At 38.6% G+C, this 21,792-nt stretch overlaps 2 protein-coding genes across 4 annotated transcripts; one reads left to right on the forward strand and one right to left on the reverse strand.

The window, feature by feature from the left end:
- Nucleotides 1–1,855: 1,855 nt before the first annotated feature.
- ogfr (opioid growth factor receptor) lies at nt 1,856–17,830 on the reverse strand. Of its 3 annotated transcripts, none has more exons than XM_078949834.1 (7): nt 17,807–17,830; nt 7,745–7,810; nt 7,569–7,650; nt 7,415–7,493; nt 5,984–6,050; nt 4,063–4,211; nt 1,856–3,982 (listed from the first exon to the last, which is right to left on the reverse strand). In XM_078949834.1, exons 1-7 carry the CDS (start codon nt 17,813–17,815, stop codon nt 2,956–2,958), a joined length of 1,479 nt encoding a protein of 492 aa, XP_078805960.1. In that variant the 5' UTR covers nt 17,816–17,830; the 3' UTR covers nt 1,856–2,955. The 3 variants fall into 3 exon arrangements, with proteins under 3 accessions (XP_078805960.1, XP_023812908.1, XP_011475680.1); XM_023957140.2 differs by lacking the exon at nt 17,807–17,830 and adding an exon at nt 16,994–17,150; XM_011477378.4 differs by lacking the exon at nt 17,807–17,830 and adding an exon at nt 9,547–14,502.
- Nucleotides 17,278–20,694, forward strand: kcnk15 (potassium channel, subfamily K, member 15). The gene is made up of 2 exons (XM_023957143.2): nt 17,278–17,575; nt 17,728–20,694. The coding sequence occupies exons 1-2, from the start codon at nt 17,278–17,280 to the stop codon at nt 18,723–18,725; spliced, it is 1,296 nt and encodes a 431-aa protein (XP_023812911.1). The 3' UTR covers nt 18,726–20,694.
- The last annotated feature ends 1,098 nt before the right edge of the window (nt 20,695–21,792 follow it).

Consider the following 21,792-nt stretch of genomic DNA (forward strand, 5'->3'; position numbering starts at 1 on the left):
CCTTCCCAGTCGGACGGTCAGTTCTGCCGCCTCCCCCCAGTTTGTCCTCAGTGGGGCTGGCAGGCAGTATGCTCGGGTGTGCAGTGCGGGCTGGCCAGGGGTGGTCCAGGCCTGACCCTGGGAGCGAGGAGAGGATCAGGACTACCGGGCGGTGGCGAGGCTCTTATCTGGGCCTTGTGTGGTCGGGGCATTGTCTGGGCCTGGAGCGCCTTGGGGTGGGGCGGGTCACTGCCCTGGCATGGACTCTGGCCCTGCACGCTCTCTGTTCCTTCTTCTCCTCGGCCAGGGAACTGCCAGGTCCATTCCTCCGTCTCCGTTGTGGGGGTCTGATGCGCGTGGGGAGGATTTTTCCCAGGTCTTTGTCTGACGGGTGGGTAGGGGGGCTCTTGGATGCCTGGATAGGCCGAGCTGCTGCGCTGGCTCTGGGGTGTGGGGTGCCAGGCCTCCTGCCCTTGCTGGAGCAGTCACTGTGATCAAGATACACTGTAACCCTTGTGCTATCCTAGGCACTTTAACGTTGGGATTTGGGTCATCTAGACCCACTAGACAGTGCTCTGAACCTTTTTTCTTCAATGATTTGTGATCTTCACTGGTGTCCATTAGATGAAATCTTTCCACCTTTGTCATGGTAGGGATAACACGTCAAAGTAAGGGTGGGGTCATCTAAGATAGCACAAGGGCTAAGAAGCACACATTCATTCAACCCACCTACTCATTCACTTTTGCATACATTTTGCATGGTTACTGTTTTCATACCCCTCTCCAATAATTTTGGTTATGCAAATCTTGTGTGTACCTGTCTGTTTGCATAACTTTTTTTCAGTTGATGCATCCTGTGAGATAAGACTGTATGAATAAACTTAAACCTTTAAATAGATATTTGCATACTTGTTGGTGTGTATATGAGAACTAAGTCATGCAATATTAGGTTAGGACTCTGTATTATGTTAACAATCTACAGCAAATCCTAGCTGCTTGTTTCTGATCCATTTCAGCAGTGGGTTCCTCCTTGGTCGTCTCTGTTTAATGTTTTTAGAAATGGTTCTGGGATCCATGGTTACCATAATTGTTTTCTCCTGTGACCACGTTACCTGTAAACTTTAAATTTATTACGAACATCATGCTGCTTGGAGATAATCTTATAGTCTTTAAAATATTTATAAAGGATTTTCTTATAGTCTGTTGGTGTACATATCTCTTGCTCTATCTATAGACCATGTTCAGTGTGGTCTACACACTTAAAACCAACCACCATAGTGTTTGTTGTCACAAACTAAGTTTGAAAACATTTGAAATGGTCATTAGAAGACACGTTACTTACATATGTTATTTTGGTCCAACTATCCTCGAATTTTTCTATAAACATCATTTAGCTTAACCAGCCCCGTTTCATTTGTTTGTTTTTTATTCTTTCTCGCTGGATGTCACAAATTCACGACTTATCATTTACTTATAGGACTCTATTGAATTTGACCCCACCTTAAATAGAAAAAAAGAACATTTTTTAGATAATTGGAAGTAAAGTCAGGCATGAAGGAGTTATTATGATTCTCTTAAACAACAATTAAAAACTAACATCTAATATGTTAGTACATTTTATATTATGACTACTTCTGTCCCTTTTGAGTGATTTTTCTATCACTTACAGAAAGGCACATACAATTTTGTCTTTGTCTATAAACAATGATAAAGCTTCATAATATAAATGTATTAATCCATAGAGCTACAGATGCTGGCATGATAACTAATGGAACAAACTATGACAAATGAGTTGTGTCACAGCATTATTGTCATTTTCAGCAACTGCAGCACTTTTACTATAAAAGCCCAGCCTTTTATGAAAAAAAGAAAGAAATCAGAAAATATGATGACTTTATTTTGCTCCGTAACAGCCAGGTAGGTAGCAGGAAAAACATTACAACTTGTATAAAGTAAGTAGCATCTTATCAGGTAAATACAGTAACTTTAACAGTAAACAGAGGAAATCAAGTGCAAATACAAAAACAAAAAAGAAACAACCCAAAAGAGATCAATCATCTTTACAGTTTGAACACTTTCACAGACTGTAAATGAAGATTTTTTGGGAAAAACAAACACATTTTACAATCACCAGTTTTTTCACATTTTTGGCGAGGCTTCCAGTTTTTCCCCCCACTTGTCCGTTTCCTGAATCTGCCTGGCAACATGCAGACTGTGCAATACACGTCGAATTTCAACCGAATCCCGCCTTGGTTCTAGTGGAACAGCAGGATTGAAGGAGGAACAGAAACCAGCATGAAGCTCTGCTCACATGGAAACGAGGACGAGATCAGTGCTAAAACATCTTAAATGCCAGTGACTTTCAAAGGCTGAAACCTTCAACTGATATGCATTCTTCAAAATGCTTCATGTGTTCTGTGGAAATAGTAAACATGTCTTTTTAATCTTTGTCACTCCTATTTCAAAAAATAAGTTAATTTACCTTTTTTTAAAACATAAAAAACACAAAAGCAGCAATGACTGAAGTCAGTTTGTGAGCCCTCTGATCCACAGCGGCAGCTTATTAGAGTCAACTCCACACGTAACCTCACAAAACCAACCAGACTCAAGGTAATAACGGAAATATGTCATTTTAACTAAACAATGACCTCCTTGACTATAAGATCAAGTCTTTTAGTTAAATATTGTTCAGCAAGTATACAACGGCTCAAATGGCAGGAAAGAAAAAAGTCTCAGATTTTAAAGTCTATTTTTGGTCTGTTTTTAGAATTGTTTCATGTAAAAAAAAAATCTAATTTCAAGCAACTAAAAGATGAACATCAAGTACCTTTCATATTTGGCAAACAAATAACTTCTGTCTTTCCCTTCTTTAAAGTGAAAATGATCCATTTCTTAGCATAAAGAACAGTAGAAATAAGGCCTTGAATTGACTTTGTCCCCGTGTAACCTTTATCCACCAGTGCTTGCCCTGTGTGGTCATGAACTCTCCACTTTTTGATCTGAGCTTGAATGGTTGGACTCCATCTCCACATCCTCTGACTCACTGATGCTTTTCTCTTCCACGCTTTGCTTGCCTTTCATCCGGTTAGTCTCTGACGGACTTCCTGGTGATGGCTCCTCCTCTTCCGTCTTAACCGGCGCCTGGCTGAAATCAGTTCGCGGGATTTTCCCCTCCCTTTCGGAGGAGAGGGAAGGGGAGTGTTTGGAACTTTTAGATTGAGTCTGTAAAGATGGACTCGTTTGACCTGTGACACAAACTGCCTTTTCCTCCATCTGGGGACTGTCCTCTGCAGTGCTGATGCTGTTGGCCTGGACCGTGTCTTCTTTTTTCTTTTTCGGGGTTTTTTCCGTTTCCATGTCGGCGTCTGTTTGCATACTGTCGGCCTGTTGTGTGGCGCGTCTCTGCGCGCCGGGGTCCACCTGGGCTGTCCCGACGTCAGGACTGGCTGACTGATCCATTTCATGAACATCATCAGAAGAGTCGTTTCCGTTTCTTAATTCACTTTCGGATTCAATCGAAACGTTCCCGTTTCCGACTGGCTCGGTCTCTGCTGAGGCCTCAGACTGTTTGCTCCTGTCTTTACTTTTATCGCTTCCTTTTGGAGGCTTGTTATCCCCTCCCTCCTCTTTCTGCTGTACACCTGTGTCTCCATCTTTGTTTTTACCCCGTGAAAGGACCTCCTCCTTTCCGTCTCCGTTTCCAACGGCCTCCAGCCTTTTCTCCGCTTTCCTAAGTTGTTTTTGGATTTTTCTGGGACACCACACAAACTTGTCCTTTGGTTCAAAGTGGAGGTAAGCGTAGCGCACGAGCTCCTGGCGCTTCTGTTTGTCAAGCACGGCGAACAAAAAGTAGTCGAGGACGCTGCGCTTCACGCTGCTGAGGGTCTTCTTGACCAGAGTTTCCTCCAGGAAGAAGCGCACCAGCGGGGCCTGGTAGTGCTCGAAGCCCAGCTCCCCCAGGCTTTTCAGGATGCGAGTGATCCGTAGGTTGTTGTGCATGTTCCTGCAGAATAGGAGGCATTTCGAGACGTAAGGACAAATAAAAACTAAACATTAATCAAGATAGAGATATTTTATCAGTACCTCTCCAAGTTCCCAAAGCGCTCCTTCCAGTTTTCGGCACGTTTCACCTCCCCAGTCTCCTTGTTAACTAAACGGATGCCGTAGAAGCCCAGCATGAGCTCATAAGACTCCACTAGTCTCCTTTTGGCGACCTCATTCTTCCTAAACTCCTGATGACAAAGGACAGCAACATGAAATAAACACCTTATTCTATGCCATTGTCTTTCAGAATAAAGGCATCATGGGAAAAATCAGGAGAATTTCTTTTTTCCAATGTAATGAAACAAAAACTTTTAACTCGTAAGAACCCAGACCCATTTTTTCTCAAAAATAAAAGTATGTGTATTTTAACACAAACCAAGTGGACCACAGAATCCATTTTGCATATTTTTTTGTTACACTGATGTGTTCTTACGGGTTAATTGGGTAAATTTCCATTTACCAAACCCCCAAAAGAGTTTACAATGTTTTTATTTAATGATTAAAACACCCAGAAAGTCATTTTAAAAGAACTTAGGACAATTCTTAAAAAGCTAATACTTTATTAAGTTCAGTAAAAAGTTACACTTTTAAACTGGTTCTTACTAGAAGCCTCTCTTTTTATATCTGACATTATTCTTGTGTACAAAACTATAATAACTAAATTTATTAGAATCCTCTGTTAATAGCAAGATTGGACGGTCAAAAAGATTTTTTAAAAATGTGCTGAAAAGATTGTTTTTACCAAGCTGAGAAACTCATATCAAAAGGGGAAAACCCCTGTGGAGGTTTTTAAGCACGGTCACCTTTTGGGTTTTCATTTTCAGCCAAATCAACATTAAAACATTCCAAACGTTTCATAACGTGCATTATTTTGTCGTTTTATGTAATCTAACTTTGATCAAGTGTTTGCTGTAGGACAAACGGCCTCATATTCAAAAAACCTGAGAAAATCTTGATTGACTGTTCTCTTGAGAATGCAAAACACATGACACAATTAAAGAAAAAAAGAAGCCATAACCTATTTACATTTTTTCTCTTCCTTTTCTTTTTGTTTTTAACAAGTGTCAATGATCAGAATTGACAGTTAGATGACAAAGACTGAAGGCTGTCCTCTAAAACCTTTTAGTGGAGATTGAAGGGATGCCTGGCAATGACTAGCAAAATGCAAAACTATAAAAATGCCTGAACCTCCAACACAAAGGTTGGTTAAAAATGTAAGTCTGCTGCATTTCATGCACACTTTTACCTTTCTTTAAAACTTTAAATGACATTTGATGGTAAAAAGAAAACAACACAAATTGGATCATTTGAAAGATCATGACTGACATGAACAAAGATCTGTTTTATTTAAAACATTTATCTCTTTCCCATCATCGCTATTTATTGAGATTGATGTGGTTTATTAGTAGTGTTGATGCATGAAGGACAATATATTTCTATTTTAATCTAACTTGGCTTTGCTCTTTGCTGACACCTCCATATGTTTTTCAGATTGCTGGTTGGAATCTAACAAAGTTACACATTTGCTCTTATTAACATGAGGCTTTTATAGATGAGTGAAATAGGAGGAGAAAAACAAACGTGCATTTATACACATCAGCATTGATAAATCAAATCAGCTGCACAGACTGTGTGATCAGAGTGTTGATGCACTAAAAGGAGCAGAAAGTATTTTCCACAGAAGCATTCAGGTTACTGTTACTCAGTAGATGCTTTGAGCCAAAAACTAGCAGAAGTAAGGCTGCATGTACTTTCCAAAGTCTTTTACGTGGAAGCACTGGGTATATAAGGGGGTCACGTTTGCACTTTGGCTCAGATCTACTGTCACTGTTCTGGATAAAACAATCGATTGAGAAATGCTTCAGATAGACCTGACAGGAGGAGTTTGGTGTTTTATTTGACATCATGCTCTGACATCACGGAGAGACGCAATTTCCAAACGCGTTCATGGTGCAGGTACCTCAATCTCCTTTTTGGTGAGTTCTGAAGCCATGTAATTCACACCTGGTTCTCGGAGTGGAAACAACCTTATGATGAGACAGAGAAAACACTGCATGGAGATGAAATACACTCAAACTAACGTTAAAAACAACTTTAATAATAGGAATCTATCAAAAGAAAAGTCGGAATCTGAGCATTACGAAGACAGAACGTTTTCTCATCAATTTATAGGGTTAGGTCAGAAGTCTGCAACCGTCAACACTAACTGAGCCATTGGAGTAGATTTCTTATGACCACAGCCATGTAAAAGCAACAAAGTCTTACTTCCCCCTTTAGAAAACACTGATTTGTATCTATGTTGTTGTAACTATATGTTTTATTTTTTGCATACATTTTTTGCATAAATTAAACATAAAGACACATTTTTTGAAATATGAAATAGTTTACAACTTTTAACAGAGGTTCACATGACTTCCTTTCAAAATAAAAGACCACCTGATGGGATTAGATCAATGCAGCAAACATAGTAGTGGGTAGTGTGATGTCAGCAGTGATTGGTAAAAAAGAAATACTACACATGGTTTATTTTATTATTGTTGGAGTATTTCGATCAGAAATTCATAAATGTTAAATCACAAAAGTTAAATCACAGTAAATAATATGGCTTTTTAACGATGAGGTATGAGCCCCGCTGAGAAGACTGTGTTGTAATATTGGGCTGTAAAAATAAAATTGTATCCAATTCAATTGAACAATATGAAACCTGCCCTGTATTCCGGTGCTACTTAACCCTTGTGCTATCCTAGGCACTTTAACGTTGGGAGTTGGGTCATCTAGACCCACTAGACAGTGCTCTGAACCTTTTTTCTTCAATGATTTGTGATCTTCACTGGTGTCCATGGATCACATGACATCTTTCCACCTTTATCCACCTTTGTCATGGTAGGAATAACACGTCAATGTAAGGGTGGGGTCATCTAAGATAGCACAAGCGTTAAGTATCATCTCCAGAGTTCTAAATGCACATCATCTCCCAGCAACCCCAGCGTCCAGTCTCTGGATGCCACACACCTGACTTTCATTTGCATCCACTCACAGTATACTTCAGCTCTGCACTGAGCCTCACTCAGGTTGTGTTAAAATTCCCACCCTACTCCCTAACTACTAAAAAGCTATATAGTGTGGGTCTATCTAGAGCCCTGGATTTTAAAAGCAATTCGGACACCATCTCTCCACCTTTTTTATGATAAAATGATGTCATTCACTTCATGAATGTTTTTTTTTAACATATAAGTATTTGCTCCAAACACTCTATCACCGAAAAAATAAAGTTGTAGAAATAACTGGAAAGTCAAGACAATCATGACATTGTGTTATTTACAAGTGTATGTAAACTGTAGAATGAGTTTACTTGCTTTTAATCAGACAAAAAGCCTCACCTATAACTTACCACTGAATGTAGGAGTGAACCCTCTCCAGTCGCTTGTAGTCATTCCTCCATTCTTTGAGGAATGAGTCAATGTAGATGTCTGCAATGAACCAGAAAAATGCTGAGTCCCATCACTCTTTCCACTAAAACCTGAATCAACATCTCAGCGTTTTACCATCAGGAGCAGAGGGAAACTTATTGAGATAAAACTGCAAGTTATTCATTTTGTCCTCCGAGCACTCATCATCCGTCAGATTCTGTCAAAACAAATCAGCAAATGAAAACATGAAAAATATTTATTATTTTATTTTGACAGCTGATCAAGTGTTTCCTTTGGTGTTTTGTACTTACAGGGTAGCCTCTCCTGTAGTTCTGCATGTCCCTTGCTGCCCTCATATTTCTGGGGGTGTGATGCCACTGCAAGATCAAATTGGCCGCCGTGCGTCAAACATTATTCAGCAAGAATAAAACAAAACAAGCAAAACACTAAGCGAGTCATCAGAAATGATGATTATGCAGATTGTATAAGTATTCATGTTAACGGGACACTTGAAGTCAAAAGCTAAGGCAAAATCATTCCATGATCTTCTCAAACTGTCCTAAAAATCCTCACCGTACGACAAAAAGGTACGCAGGTTATTTTATACAACTGTTGCAAAATGCTTGAAAACGGAACAGTTTTTAGGACAAAAACGAAAATCCTATAGACAGATTAGAGGTTTAAAAAGTCTTTTTCCCCCAAAGATTTTTAAGAAACGGCAAACATGTTTTCATAGGAACTGATTTATTTATTTCTCTTTATTAAGTTTTTAATTTTTGAATCTCTTCATGGTTAAAAAACAGCTTTAATAAGTGTTGAATCATCAAAGTTTCTAACAGGTCACTTTTCTCTTTGATTTCCAGATTTTAATTTTTTGTAAAGCAAATATTTTAGGAAAGGAAACAAAAATTCTTAAAACCAACCAGTATTCCCTTTCTTGACACTTTATAAGTGAGTTCAAGTCAAAAGAAATCTTAATTTCACACTGAAATATATCCACATTATCTGTTCTAACATCATTTTTCTCATCAAGTCAACAAATAGCATGAATTTGTTTTACCTGGTTGAAAGTTTTTCCGAGTTAAGGTTATCGGATCTTCTTCTCTACAACCGATTTTCTTTAAAAATAAAACATTTTGTGAAGTGGAATTAAATGTAGGTTAAAACATTATTTTTATTTACAAGAAAAGTCATTGCCTTTAACCATTCTTTATTTGATAAAGTATCAAAAAATGCTGCTTCTTTTCTTAAATATAGACATTTACGTTTAATTATTACTTGTTTACTTGCGTCAAATTAATAAAACCGATGAAGATTTTACATTTCCAAATAAACATCAATTTTTTGGGTTATGTTAAACGATTTTAACATAAAATGTGATAGATATATAATAAATTTAGGCATTTAATATTTATAATGTAATTTTTTACTCAAAATATATTTAAAAAATGTGCTCAAGCGTTTATTAAACAGGAAATTGGTCCATGACTTTGATAAAACAATATAGCACATAACAACGAAGATAGCTTGTTAGTTTTTTTTAATTGCCCAGCATTATTTTACCTGTTTTTCAAAATAAAGAAATCAAAATAAATTGCATTTGAAGTGTACACAATACTTTTCATTTTTTCTAATGATTTAGTGACTTGTTAAAAATAGAAATAAATCCAGCATTAAAAAAAAGGAAAAAAAGTGGAGCATCCTTAAGAAATAGCCGAGAGCGTGACACATCTGTTCAAGATTTTCTCTAAATTTATGCAAAAATAAAGCAAGAATAATGAGAGATCCTGAGGAGGACTGCTGGTGGTACTGGGAGTTGTAGAAAATCAAAACATTGTAATAAAACACACACGCCGAACCAGCTGTTTGTATGGATCTGTGCTCCCCAGAAAAGGACAGATTGTCTCCCTAATTACTATCTCGACACCCCCTTTCTTTGCTAGGCTAGTTAGCAGGGCTGTGGAACTGTGGGCACACGGCTAACGGCCGCTTTCCACCCTCAATACCAACACTAAGCAGCCGCTCCAGGCGCAAACCCCACAGAGTCCACGGCGACACGACAAGATGATTCGGCTGCAAAACGGCGTGTCGGACGGTCGATAAAAGCACGTACTATAGCCCACGCAGATTTGTTTTTGTCTTGGTTTGACCGTCGGGTCTGGCTCTCTCCGGCCGGGTCGTCTCCATCACTCTCTGTGTCCCAGGTCGAGTCGTATTCACAAACACAGTCGTCGTCCATCATTTAGGAGGACAAAAAAAAACTAAAAAAAAAAAAAAAAAAAAAGGTGCGCAGCCTGGCTCTGCAGCAGGACCAGGGGGGAACGCGGTGTTACACTTGCATGTTGAGGACACACGGGGACGGCCCTGACCATCCGTCTCCGCAGCCGACCATCGTCAGGCTGCAGCTTCTCCTCTGGCGGCTGCAGCGCTGCCTTCACGGACCCTCCGCTCAGTCGTAAATGTCTCAATATTAATACAATCCGACACACAGCTTAACCCTGGACAGTAAAACGCCCCATAAATAAAATAACATATTACCCCAATTATCTTCTACCTATAAGGGTCAACCTAGAATCTTAACGAATGTAGCATTAAATCATTTTATTTGAGGGGATTGGTCTATGGTGGACGCAGATAGCAGTCAGATTTATTCTTATAGCAATTCAGTACACATCAAATGCATCATTGCTTCATGTTTAAGAAAACGCTCAAATACAAAGTTTCCTGTTGTCTTTGAATGCGTCACAGTAGTTGGTACTTTTGAGAGAGGCTGCACACCAGCTGAGCTGAGTCAGACAGTCTATGAAGAACAGAAAGAAAAAAGAACTCCTACACCTTACTGTTATGTAAAGACAAGATAGAAGAATTAAGGACAGGTGAGCAAAAGTTGTAAAACAACAATTAAATATTAAATCAATGTAGTGTTGCAGGACATATTTCAGAGAACTGAATTAAATAAAAACAGTAATGGTCAGGAACTGATGGTGTAGAACACAAAATGCAGGAGTATACTTACTGGCAGAGATTTAGAAACTCTAATAAACTTGACAAAACCATTAACACTCACTGAGACGCTGAATTTAAAAAAAAAAAACCCTCTTAGGTTGTGTCCAAATTCCTTCATTACTCTCGACATAGTGCTCTATATAGGGCGTTCGCTATTTTGCAGTGCCATCCGAATCTCCCGCTGTGTCCAAATTGAAGCCTTGCAGCCTTTGCAACCTTTGAAATTTGGACATAGCCACTAATTCCAAAATCGAGTGCCCAAGAAATTTCTCAGAAGTCTCTGCAAAATTTTTGCATTGATGCTCTCCAGACTGACAGATATAACCCACCATGCATTACAGTTTAACAATTGTTGTAAAAACAAAATCTCAATTAAACCATCCATGTTTTCATCATTAGGACGCAGAGGATTCATAACTAGTCTTTGTAAAATGTTTGTATTTATTTGGTTTTTATGTTGGGAAATCAGTGACATCATATTTGCCGTTAAAAAAAACTAGTAGTGAACATGGTGTCCGAATTGCTTTTAAAACCCAGAGCACTAAATAGCCCTGCATCATGTAGTTTTTTTTTTGTAGTTATGGATTAGGGAGAGAATTTGGACATAGCCTCAAATACATTAAGGATCCTTAACCAAAATGATGACAGCTGCAGATAGGCTAATGAGCACATGGCATGACTGTAACAGGGCAAAAACACAAAAAACCTGAAAACAGCACAGGAGAAAAATGAAGAAAGCACGACTGAAAACAAACCAGAATCCTCTCAGTAACTTACACCCATTGAAATATAATCACATTTTTTTATTACTTTATTTGAGATTTTTGTCTTTTTTCGTGGTAATAACCTTGAATCTAATCTTTTGTAACATTGCTGTAAACCCAGCTGGGAGTACTTCCAGGATGCAACAACACATCCCTCAGCTTTTGAGACTTTCTTGGGTCTTTGTCTCTCTTTAAGGATTAATAATTCGTTTGGCTCACAACTCGTGTTGCAGTGAATATGCAAACTTGCCAGTTTCTGTGTTATTCTAAACTGAATGCTTTGATGTAAACCACAAGCATACCTTTATGCTATATTGCAGGTAAATGGTAAATGGCGTATACTTATATAGCGCCTTTCTTCCTACAAGGACAAAGCGCTTTACAGTCACAGACCCATTTACACACACATTCAGACACTGGTGGCGGCTCCGCTGCCAAACACAGGCGCCTGCCTACCACCAGAGGCAAGGTGGGGTTCAGTGTCTTGCCCAAGGACACTTCGATTCATGGGCGGGCAAGGCGGGAATTGAACCTGCAATCTTATGATCATGGGTCGACCGCCCTGCCGCTGCACCACGGCTGCCCCCAAGTATGTATGTTTACATAGAGTACCTTATTTTAAATTATTTTTTTCACATTTGTTAACTTTCTTTTAAGACAGAAAAATAAGTCTCCTTTTTTTTCCCCTTTTCGTTTCCCAGGTGTAAGATCCTTAGTTTTTTTGTTTTATTGGAAGGAAAAAAATAATCATAAAACCTGTTGGACCAAAGGTGTAAGTAAGCAGTGAATTAACTGACAGGGTAAGAAGTCGCAGCAGCTTATAGGAAAGCATTTGAACGTATTGAAATTATTCCAAGTCTAGCCAGATAAGTTAATGTGCTTGCCCTTTTCTTCAGCCTTTCAGGACATCCAAACTCTCTTAAACGTCTTAATTCACCTGAACAAAGCAACAAATAAGTTCTTTGTAATTAAAAAAAAAAACGAACACAGAGATTTCAGCGTTAGTCCATTTATCATTGTTTGTCTTCACGTTCAGATTTGATCATATCGGATTCTCTCAAAATGAGAGAATCTAAAAAAAAATTGAAGTTGATTAAAAATCACAGAAATAGTTAGATTTAATTGTGTTTATATCAAAAGATTTCATTGCTATTTACACATTAATATGTGTGATGGGGAGACAAATACTTCCTTTTAAAGTGGAGAACAAGTTTCAGTGAGAAAGGCAGTAAATCTTTGAGGGGCTGCAGATAATTAGGTGTAGATTCAGACATTACTCAAACATAAATAGAATTCAAACTTGATTTGAGAAATAAAACCAATGAGTAATCTGGTTATAAGATCTACTGAAAACACCCTCTACCTTTGCTCATACAGTACCGCACTATCACTGCATGAGGTGTTTTCAGGTTTTTAACTATGAAGTCCAGCACATACATGACAGCATACACGTATGAATGCGTTGTTATTTTGACAAGGGGTTATTTCACCAAAATAGCTTAGTGCGCTTTCACATGAGATTCGGTGTTGAATAGCCGCTGGTGTAGGTTACTATATTTGTTCTTAGTTACTGTGGAAACCAGAGAGCTCTGCAGGCATCCAGCATTCTCTGCTGTTTCCCTCCTCTGCTTGATGACATAGAATCACTTTTTTTTCTGTGCCAGCTCCAGACAGATGGAAAGATCTGCTCTGCTATCACGCGCAGAAATTACGAAAAGTCGCGAAAGCCACATCAGAAGTCTCTGTCTTAGCTTTGGCATGCTGCTAAGAGTCATTTGCAGCTTCCTATTTCCATTCTATCAACTACCTTCCATGGTCTCCCTGCAGAGTTTCTGGTTTCTTTCCAAATGTCGTCAACATTAAGGGGAGCAGCTCTATTTTGAAAACGTGTGTCATCTGGAGAGTTTTTAATCTGTTAAACCTGCTTTTTCATAATTGATTCTGACTGCAGACATTTCTATTTTTGGTTGTTTCAGTTTTTTAAGGACTGTTCAGTCGATAAATACAGATAATTGTTGGTCATTTAAGACTGTTTGGAGCTGATCACACTCACAGCTCACTAAAGGTTTACATACCTTTCATCAAATATACAGAGAAAAATATTTGTGTCCCATTGAGGTTTTTTTCGTGCAAGTTTAAGCACTACTGAACACTTCAAGATAATCATCTTCAATTGTAACTGGGATATTGCTTTGTCCCAGGTTGTATCACGGGTTAAATTGGTCCAGAGGTATTATTTGGTCCACAGAGAACTATATACGTTGCTGTTTCACATAGTACATTCATTGGAAATGTTTGAAAGATATATTTAAAAAGCACCACAGACTGCCCCATGAATCTCAGTAAAGTCAGCAGAGCTTCTAACAACAATATCTCATGGTAACATTTTTCCTGGATCTCAGTGGATAGTAATTCATAGTTAATATTTTTATCAGTTCTGAATTGTATGTGGTAAAGTTTTAGTTTACTTTTTAACACTACCTGTGTTCAGTGCTTTTTCTGTTCTTCTCTGAGAATGACAATGTCATTCATTCTATAAAATTTAGCTTTGAACATAAAAATGATTGCATGTTACATGGAATTCATCCATTTTTAAATCAAATGATAAATATGTATTTATACATTCAATTGTTGAATTGAATGTCACATATATAGTCCACAGTCACACTACATAATAACTTCCCATAGTTATCGATTGACTTTGACTCAAATACCGGGACTTAACAATGCGTGGACACCACATTTTGGGCTATACTACCACAGTGGTTAATTCAGCCTCGTGACCGCGAGTGTAGAGGGTTAGCTCAAATATTTGCTAGGGTCTCGAGAGGTTTAAATGCAGACCATTCAGTTCAATTAATCTCCAGAGATTACAAAAGTGTTTTTGAGTTAGAAATGTGCGGTTTAAGACTCAACTTGGAATTATTTTCAGACTTAACTCAGTATTTACAAAAAACTTTACTGAAACATTTGTGATAATATCTGGTCTTTTGCTGCTGTTTTTGTTTTTAAGCTACCATTCTGTGTCCAAGTGACTCTGAAGAGTGATCAGGCTGCCTCTGGATTGGGATCAATCTTTGTTTCTATTTTCTGGTAAACAGTGGGAACAAAAGCTATCAGCTTAGCTGTCTGTAAGGGTTGTGTGGTTTGGTTTGGTTTTTGGTCTTGTTGTGAGTTGCCCTCAAGTCACACTGTTTCCTGGTCCATCATGATCCACAGCTGTTATCATTTTAGTTAATTGCCCTCAGCCTATAAGTGTCTGGTTTTGAGGTAATCTGCCTTGTTGTGTCACCTTTTTGTTGTTCCATGTGTTTTGTCATGTTTCATTTTGTTTATTAAATATTTTATTTTCTGTCACCAAGCCTGGTCTCCTGCATTTTGGGTCCTCCACCACCAGTTCCTGACACTGTCACATAACTGCCTGAAATATTGTTTTTGTTCACAAAAGCGGCTTTCAGTAATGACATTTATTGCCATAAAGTTTAGGAATGAAGCTATCAAAGACGGTAAGCATAACAACTCTTCATTACAAGTCTATTTATTTACGCTTAAATTCTGTGACAAGCTAAAGTTTATATCTGTGCTTAGATTATTAATCTGTTTACTTCTGAAATATAATATGGCCTACCCTGCAATCAGCTTGATACAATTAAATTAATCAATTTTATCAGTCTAGTTTTGGGAGACATGACCATTTGACTGGATAATTTTGGCTGCATAATTAAGCATTGTAATCATGACAGAACAGAAACAGAACACCAAGGGGGGACCTTTCTGTGTTGAGTTTGCATGGTCTCCTCTCATTTTCTCCAGGGACTCAGACTTCCTCCCACCATCCAAAAACATGTTTCAGAGGTTAACTGGTTACTCTAAATTGTCCCTAGGTGTGAATGTGAGTGGCCAGGTTGGGCTCCGGGGACCCCGAAAGGGACAAAGGGGGTTTAAAAGATGAATGAATCATGACAGAAGCATTGTTTTGGTAAACGGACAGTACTGAGTCATGCCTTGCATTAGGTAAAACTGCGCTGCAGAATTTTATCTACAAAAAAACATTTGTTTCATAAAAAATAATTTCAAAAAGTCTGTGTGCTCAATAATGAAAACAACAAAGAAGCAACAAGAAGCTGAAGAAATGCAAAAAAGGCCCGTAAAAAAGGCTAGTTATTTTAAAGAAAAATCTGAATAATCACCAAGGGTCTTTGCTAAACAAGTTAACAATTTAAATTTATTCAAATTTTTTTAATTTGTTTTTATAAATCCATATTTCCTTGATCTGATTCTAAAAGGTCTTGTAGGTGAGTGAGTTTTCATGTCTTGCTTCCATGTTTTGATCTAAATAAACCTGACAATGTTTACTTTTTGGGATACATAGTTTGTGTAACCTTTCTTTCATAATCTTGTTTTTTTTAAATCAGGATTTTGTCTCAACTGCAAAATGAGTAGAGGGAAAAAAGGTCATCTTCAGCCTCTTTTTTTCGCTTTAGTTATGTTTCTAAATATATTTTGTGCTCATTTGTTCTCATTATTCATCCCAGTGCACACAGCAGGGGTCCCCATGTTTTGCTTTGTTTTTTTCCTATCAAAAGATTGCATGCAAAGTGTAAAGATGTGTTGAATCAGTGATTTACAAGTATACATGTGCTTAGAAAAGCCTAATAAGTGAAATGCATTTTATCCTCAAAAGCGTCTGTATTGCATCCATGTTTATGCCTTTCCACATTAGATAGTGTTTTGCGGTTTTTGATTCCTCGATAAAATGAACCTCAAGAGGCCAGTGACAGCAGAACTCATTTAACTCAGCGTGTTTCCTTTAAAGTCTGGATTGTTTATCCCTGTGGGGATCATTCCCCCTCTTTTTGGGGCCGTTGGCCTTTTAAATGGATTTAAACTGAAGCAGTCTGTTGAAGGATGGCTGTTGTTTCACGATCCCCTCATATCAGCTGATTGTCATGCTTTTCATGTTCATCAAAATAAAGCTTTAGGAGTGCAGATTCAGCCACCAAAACAGAAGCATGGGGTTTATGTGATCGACTGGAACAAAAAAAAGGTGCATAATTCACCTACAGAGTTGCTCTTGGCACAGTAAAGGCTGCTTTTGTTAGATCTGGGATATTAATATCTTTACTTCAAACATTTTTACATTTATGTAATCTGAGCATCATTTGCCAAATGCAAACCAGGATCATTAAGCTTCTATTGGCTTCAGCCTGTGACTGATTAGCAAAACTCTGCCTTTGGTACAAGTGCAGTTACCATGGCAACCAGATTCACCTACAGTAAATTTCCAGAACCATCTAGTGTAGCTGTCTTATTTATTTAGCCACTGTACATACCGTGCATGCATCAGTATTTCAAAATGCAGTTGATCCAAACTGTTTGTCACAAATTAGATCAGAATTTAAAAATGGTCAGTTTCATAACAATGCGTTACAAGTATTAGTTGCATTTGTGTTGAATCAATTTAAATATATTTTACCATTTAAAAAAAAAAAACCCTCATTCTTTCTATCTTAACAGATTCTTTAAAATGAGGATTTGTCACCTAACTAAAATATGTCCATGATTTTTTTTTATATCATTAGGATTAAAAGATGGTGGGCACATTTCATACTTTTTATAACTAAACATTCAGAATGTTTCAAAAAAATATGAACATGTCATTTAAAACTATTAAAGCTCTAAAAAGGATATGAAAGTGACTGATTAAATGGCAGATGCAGGTCTGGTCGTCATTTGATGTCCACTGGTTGCTGTCCATGGTGCTGGAGTTCTCTAATGTAAGGCACACACCTACATCACACGCTGGCTTTCATTGGTGACTGCTTTGCGCATGCGATGAAGTAATCCCAGAGTAATTTAAACAGATGTCCATATCAAGACCAGCAAGAACATCAAAATGCATTTTTTTTAAACATGCATGAAGAAAACTAATCCTGTTTTAGAGATTTCCAGGTGTGACTTCTCTGTATGCGCCTCCTGCCTGAGTTTAACGCAACAGGCTGCCGCACCAATCTGGTGTCTCCGCTGAGGAGCATCGCTGCCACCTGTAACTGTGCCTCCGCGCTTCGTCTTCCATGCCGTCATCGAGGATGAAGAAGCAAAACGTCCGGACGTTGTCGCTCATCCTCTGCATGTTCTCCTACCTGCTGGTCGGCGCCGCGGTGTTTGATGCGCTGGAGTCCGAGACGGAAAGCGCCCGCAGGCGCATCCTGGAGCAGAAGCGCAACGAGATGAGGAAGAAGTACCGCTTCTCCGAGGATGACTACCGCGAAATCGAGCGAGTTGTGCTGCAGGCTGAGCCCCATCGCGCCGGGAGACAGTGGAAATTCGCTGGCTCTTTCTACTTTGCCATAACAGTCATCACCACTATTGGTAAGTGATTTTTTGTATTGGAAAGCTGGCAGGTGCCAGGAGAATTTAAAAGAAATCCTTTTTCTGCGACCTTCAGCTCTTTTTATCATATTTTTCACATTTTATTTTCATCTTAAATTGTTATAGTACATGTCCACCATGTTCTCTGTTAGGTTATGGACATGCAGCTCCAGGAACAGATGCAGGAAAAGTCTTCTGCATGTTCTACGCCGTCCTCGGCATTCCACTCACCTTGGTCATGTTCCAGAGCCTGGGAGAGAGGATGAACACATTTGTGCACTTTCTCCTGCATAAGGTGAAACAGTGCCTGGGCTGTCGACGCACCGAAGTGTCCATGGAAAACATGGTCCTGGTGGGGCTCCTTTCCTGTGTTGGGACCCTCTGCGTGGGAGCTGCAGCCTTTTCCCACTTTGAGGGTTGGAGCTTTTTCCACGCTTACTACTACTGCTTCATCACACTAACCACTATAGGTTTTGGGGATTTTGTGGCCCTGCAGAAGAAAGAGGACCTGCAGGAGAAGACGCCCTATGTTGCTTTCAGCTTCATGTACATCCTGGTGGGGCTGACTGTCATCGGGGCATTTCTTAATTTAGTCGTTCTTCGGTTTCTCACAATGAACACGGAGGATGAGAGGCGAGATGCTCAGGAGCGGGCGTCTCTGAAGAGAGACCGAGGCCTCCTGGAAGGTGCGCTTGGCCTTCATGCCATAAGGGATCAGAGCAGAGAGAGGGGAAGAGACAGGGGCACCAGGATGCACAACCACAACAACAGAACACTCTTCATGCCGATAGAGGAAGGAACAAGCCGCACTAACCTTATCCCTTCCCCAGCAGAGAACCAGGAGAAGCATGGAAGTCCATGCAGGCAGATGCGTCATTTTCAGATCAACGCAGGTGCACGGAGGCAGGATTCCAGCCTCAGTTCCCTCTGCTCTTCCTGCGACTGCTACGGCTTAGAGGTTTGTGATAGTCCTCTGATTCTCCACGGCAATCGGCACGACTGTCATGTAAATTCCATTTGTTACAACTCAGTCTCCTATAAAATCGACAGCTGCTGTTCCAAATCTGGGGAAAACACAGGACTCTCCTCCCCGAAGAGCACGCTCTCACCCGGGTACAGTTTCAGGAGTTTGAGGAGGAAATCAGTGTAGAGAGCATTATTGTGAGGAAACGTGTTTTGCACAGACTAATCAGCATCAAAGTGGCATTTCCTTTTGTGCATGTCCGAAGCTACAAATCTCTTTGAAGAGTAAACTCCCTGTTGTGGGTAGTAAAAATTCTTTTTAAAGCAAACTTTTTTTTTTTTCACGTTATGTTGTTGGTGTTTTGCTTGCATGTCAGCCTAAGTGCCCTGCATGCTAAAAGAGAATGTATTTCAACAGGAACAAGAGCTAATTGGAGATGATGTCCAAAAGTTCTGTCCCTGTACTTTTCCACAAGAAGGATTTTAGCTAGATTGCTTTTTGTTGTACAGCATACCAAGGAAGGATTGTGGAGAATGAAGGTAAAAAACTACAGTGACCCTGAAGAACAAATCGCATTAAAAAAATCACTCAGTGGAAAAACATTTAAAAGATCACAACGGCCTTTAAAAAAAGCAAAACAAATGATCAAAAAAGCATTATATTTTAGAAATCAAAACAAAATTCCCCATAAAAAAAAAATTAACTTTCCGGAAAACCAAAATTTCAGAAATCAAGATGTTAAAAAACAAAAATGGAAGACGTTGGTACAATGGGCATCACTGATTGGATGATGATGTTTTATTTTTGATGTTTGTGTTTTTTAAATGTCTTCAATTTCCTCATAGTATTAAAAGTTTTATGATTAGTTTGGAGCATATTAATTTTTGCTTCATGCCAAACAACTTTTTACTGAAATAATAGACAAGCTTCATCATCCAATCAGCGATGACCGATAGTACCTACCTTTTCCAAATTTAATTTTTTGTTCTTTAGCATTTCATTTTAATTTCCGGAAATTACCTTTTTTTCTTTTCCGAAACATTTCATTTTAATTTCATTTCATGTTTTTGGACTTGTGTTTTGGTTTCTGGAATTTTGTTTTGATTTTTAAAATGTAAATTTTTTTTTGAGTTTTAAGCTTTTTTAAAGATTATTGTTGTGATCCTTTATATGTTTTTGCGTGAATTAATTTGATGGTGTGATTTGGACTTCAGGGCCACCGTAAACCCCCCCACACACTTTCCATGCCATTGCAAGAAGATGTCACTACACTTTTCTATGAGAATGCCTTAAGGAACTTTGACTAACTTTTTCAAAGACATGGCATTTTAAATAATGTTTTACTATTGAGCACTGGAATAGAGTGATTGGTGCACCAATGCAATATATTATAAAGAGATTTCTAACATAGATGTATGTAGCACAGAAAAGACATGTAGCAAGTCCCATATTGATGTCCTATTGTTCTGGAAAACTTGTCATTTTCCAGCGGGGAAGTTGATATTTTAACAAACCATGTGACTTTCTTCCAGTATTTTGCTTTCTTGTCTAACCAAAAACAGGACTGTTACATGCACATTATTTGACTTCATACATTATGATTAACTTTGACTTATTTGAATGAAGTTTTGAAACTTAAATCTTCATTTGTCTTCCTTTGTTTGTTCCTGAAAAAATAACACCCAGCAAAATAATCGTATTCTTTCCATTGTAAAAAGTTGTTTGGGTTAAAATGGTATAAACTTGCTAAAAAAAAAACCTGTTGAAGTCGTACATTTTGTCTCAATCTCACATATTGACATGAGGTGCCTATTTACAAAAATGTACAAATGTAAACATTTTTTTTAAGTGTTTTGAATACTAAACTATCCATGGTGTAGCCCACCTTTGGCCTGCAGCAGTTGAGCATGCTCCATTATTCCTGTGATCCTAAACAGGAATAAGTGGGTTCAGAATGAATGGACGAGTTAAATGCAGGGGTGAAGCTATGGGGGCCAGCCCCCCCTCCTTGAACCCCCCCCTTCCCCCTAATTTTTTGAGTCGGCATTGGTATCATTTTTTACAAAGATGAAGAAATGATCAATAGGAGTTTCTCTAAGCATTGCAACTACTTAAAGAAGCATTAAATAAAAAAACCTGAAATGTGTATTTGTAATGGTCTTCCGCTCTGCTTGTTCTAATTTTGCCAACCTTCCAAAGTCTTCTACACCCCTCCCAACCCCACATGAAGTACTTGCTCCACCACTGGTTTAACACGTGATGTAATGAATTCATTTTCAACTCCAACTCCTGATACATTGAAGTGTATTTTCAGCAGGAAGTAGCATCAAGACTATTTTTTTAGGTCTATTTAAAAGTAAATCTTTTCTGGATAAAAAGACACATGCTGACTCAGCAAGTTCACATAAACAGGAAAATCCCTGTAATGTTGTAGATGGAAGGTTGACCTAAACTGTCCATCTAACTGTCAGGGTTGGCAGTGGTTCATAATAATTGGGGCCTGTTTTGCAGCTACAGCTCTTCAGTTGTTCCAGGTTATTCCATCCTGGAGTGTGAAGATTCAACTTTTCGGAAACTTGATAGTGGGTAAAGATTTACAGCACAGCTGCATATCCGCTGTCCAACATAAACAAGTCAGACAAAGTCCAGTCTTTCTTATTTGCAAAGGGGGACAACTGTACATAAAGAACTGGTCTTGATGGGTCCAACTCCTTCCAGATACCGTTGCTAAACAAACTATTGATTCATTGGGTGTGCTCCATTTATCACACAGCACATCTGATTCTAAACTCCTTTGTGGGTCATAAGACCACCACTTGTTGCTCCTATTTATAAGCTTTGTTTATCTGAGATTAAAAAATTCTTTGATAACAGCTTTTTATTTGAAGTAGTTTCATTCAATTTAACATAATTACACACATTTTAAGTGAAATTTGTTCACTTTATTTATTTGCAGTTAAACCCATGCTGTTAGCATTTGTTACATAAGGACAACCCTTTGCTTAAAGGGCCTGTGTCATGCAAAATCAACCTTTTGTGCTTTTAAGTGTAATATGTTTATATAGTTTCTGCAGAGCGGCAGCCCTAAGTTGTGGGAGGGACCGTTGGTGTGGGAAACCCCCCTTCTTCCTCTCCCTGTTGCTAAAAGGTTTCTATTTAAAAGTAACAGGGAGCTTGTGACCCGCCTAGTGTATTTTCTACATCACCAGTAACTCTTTTCAAATGTAATTTTTTTCATCTGCTCCTCATTCAT

This window comes from Oryzias latipes, chromosome 7 (assembly GCF_053564925.1).
Source record: "Oryzias latipes strain Hd-rR chromosome 7, Olatipes_Hd-rR_3.1".
NCBI lineage: Eukaryota > Metazoa > Chordata > Actinopteri > Beloniformes > Adrianichthyidae > Oryzias > Oryzias latipes.

What these genes read in the sequence shown, in the direction of transcription:
- kcnk15 (XM_023957143.2), top strand. Translation starts at nt 17,278, where the DNA reads ATGCCGTCATCGAGGATGAAGAAGCAAAACGTCCGGACGTTGTCGCTC. An exon ending in AACAGTCATCACCACTATTG is followed by an intron (nt 17,576 to 17,727) that starts GTAAGTGATTTT and finishes GTTCTCTGTTAG; the next exon opens with GTTATGGACATGCAGCTCCA.
- ogfr (XM_011477378.4), bottom strand. Translation starts at nt 9,675, where the DNA reads ATGATGGACGACGACTGTGTTTGTGAATACGACTCGACCTGGGACACA. An exon ending in GTTTCCCTCTGCTCCTGATG is followed by an intron (nt 7,494 to 7,568) that starts GTAAAACGCTGA and finishes GGTTCATTGCAG; the next exon opens with ACATCTACATTGACTCATTC. An exon ending in CGCTTTGGGAACTTGGAGAG is followed by an intron (nt 3,983 to 4,062) that starts GTACTGATAAAA and finishes CCTATTCTGCAG; the next exon opens with GAACATGCACAACAACCTAC.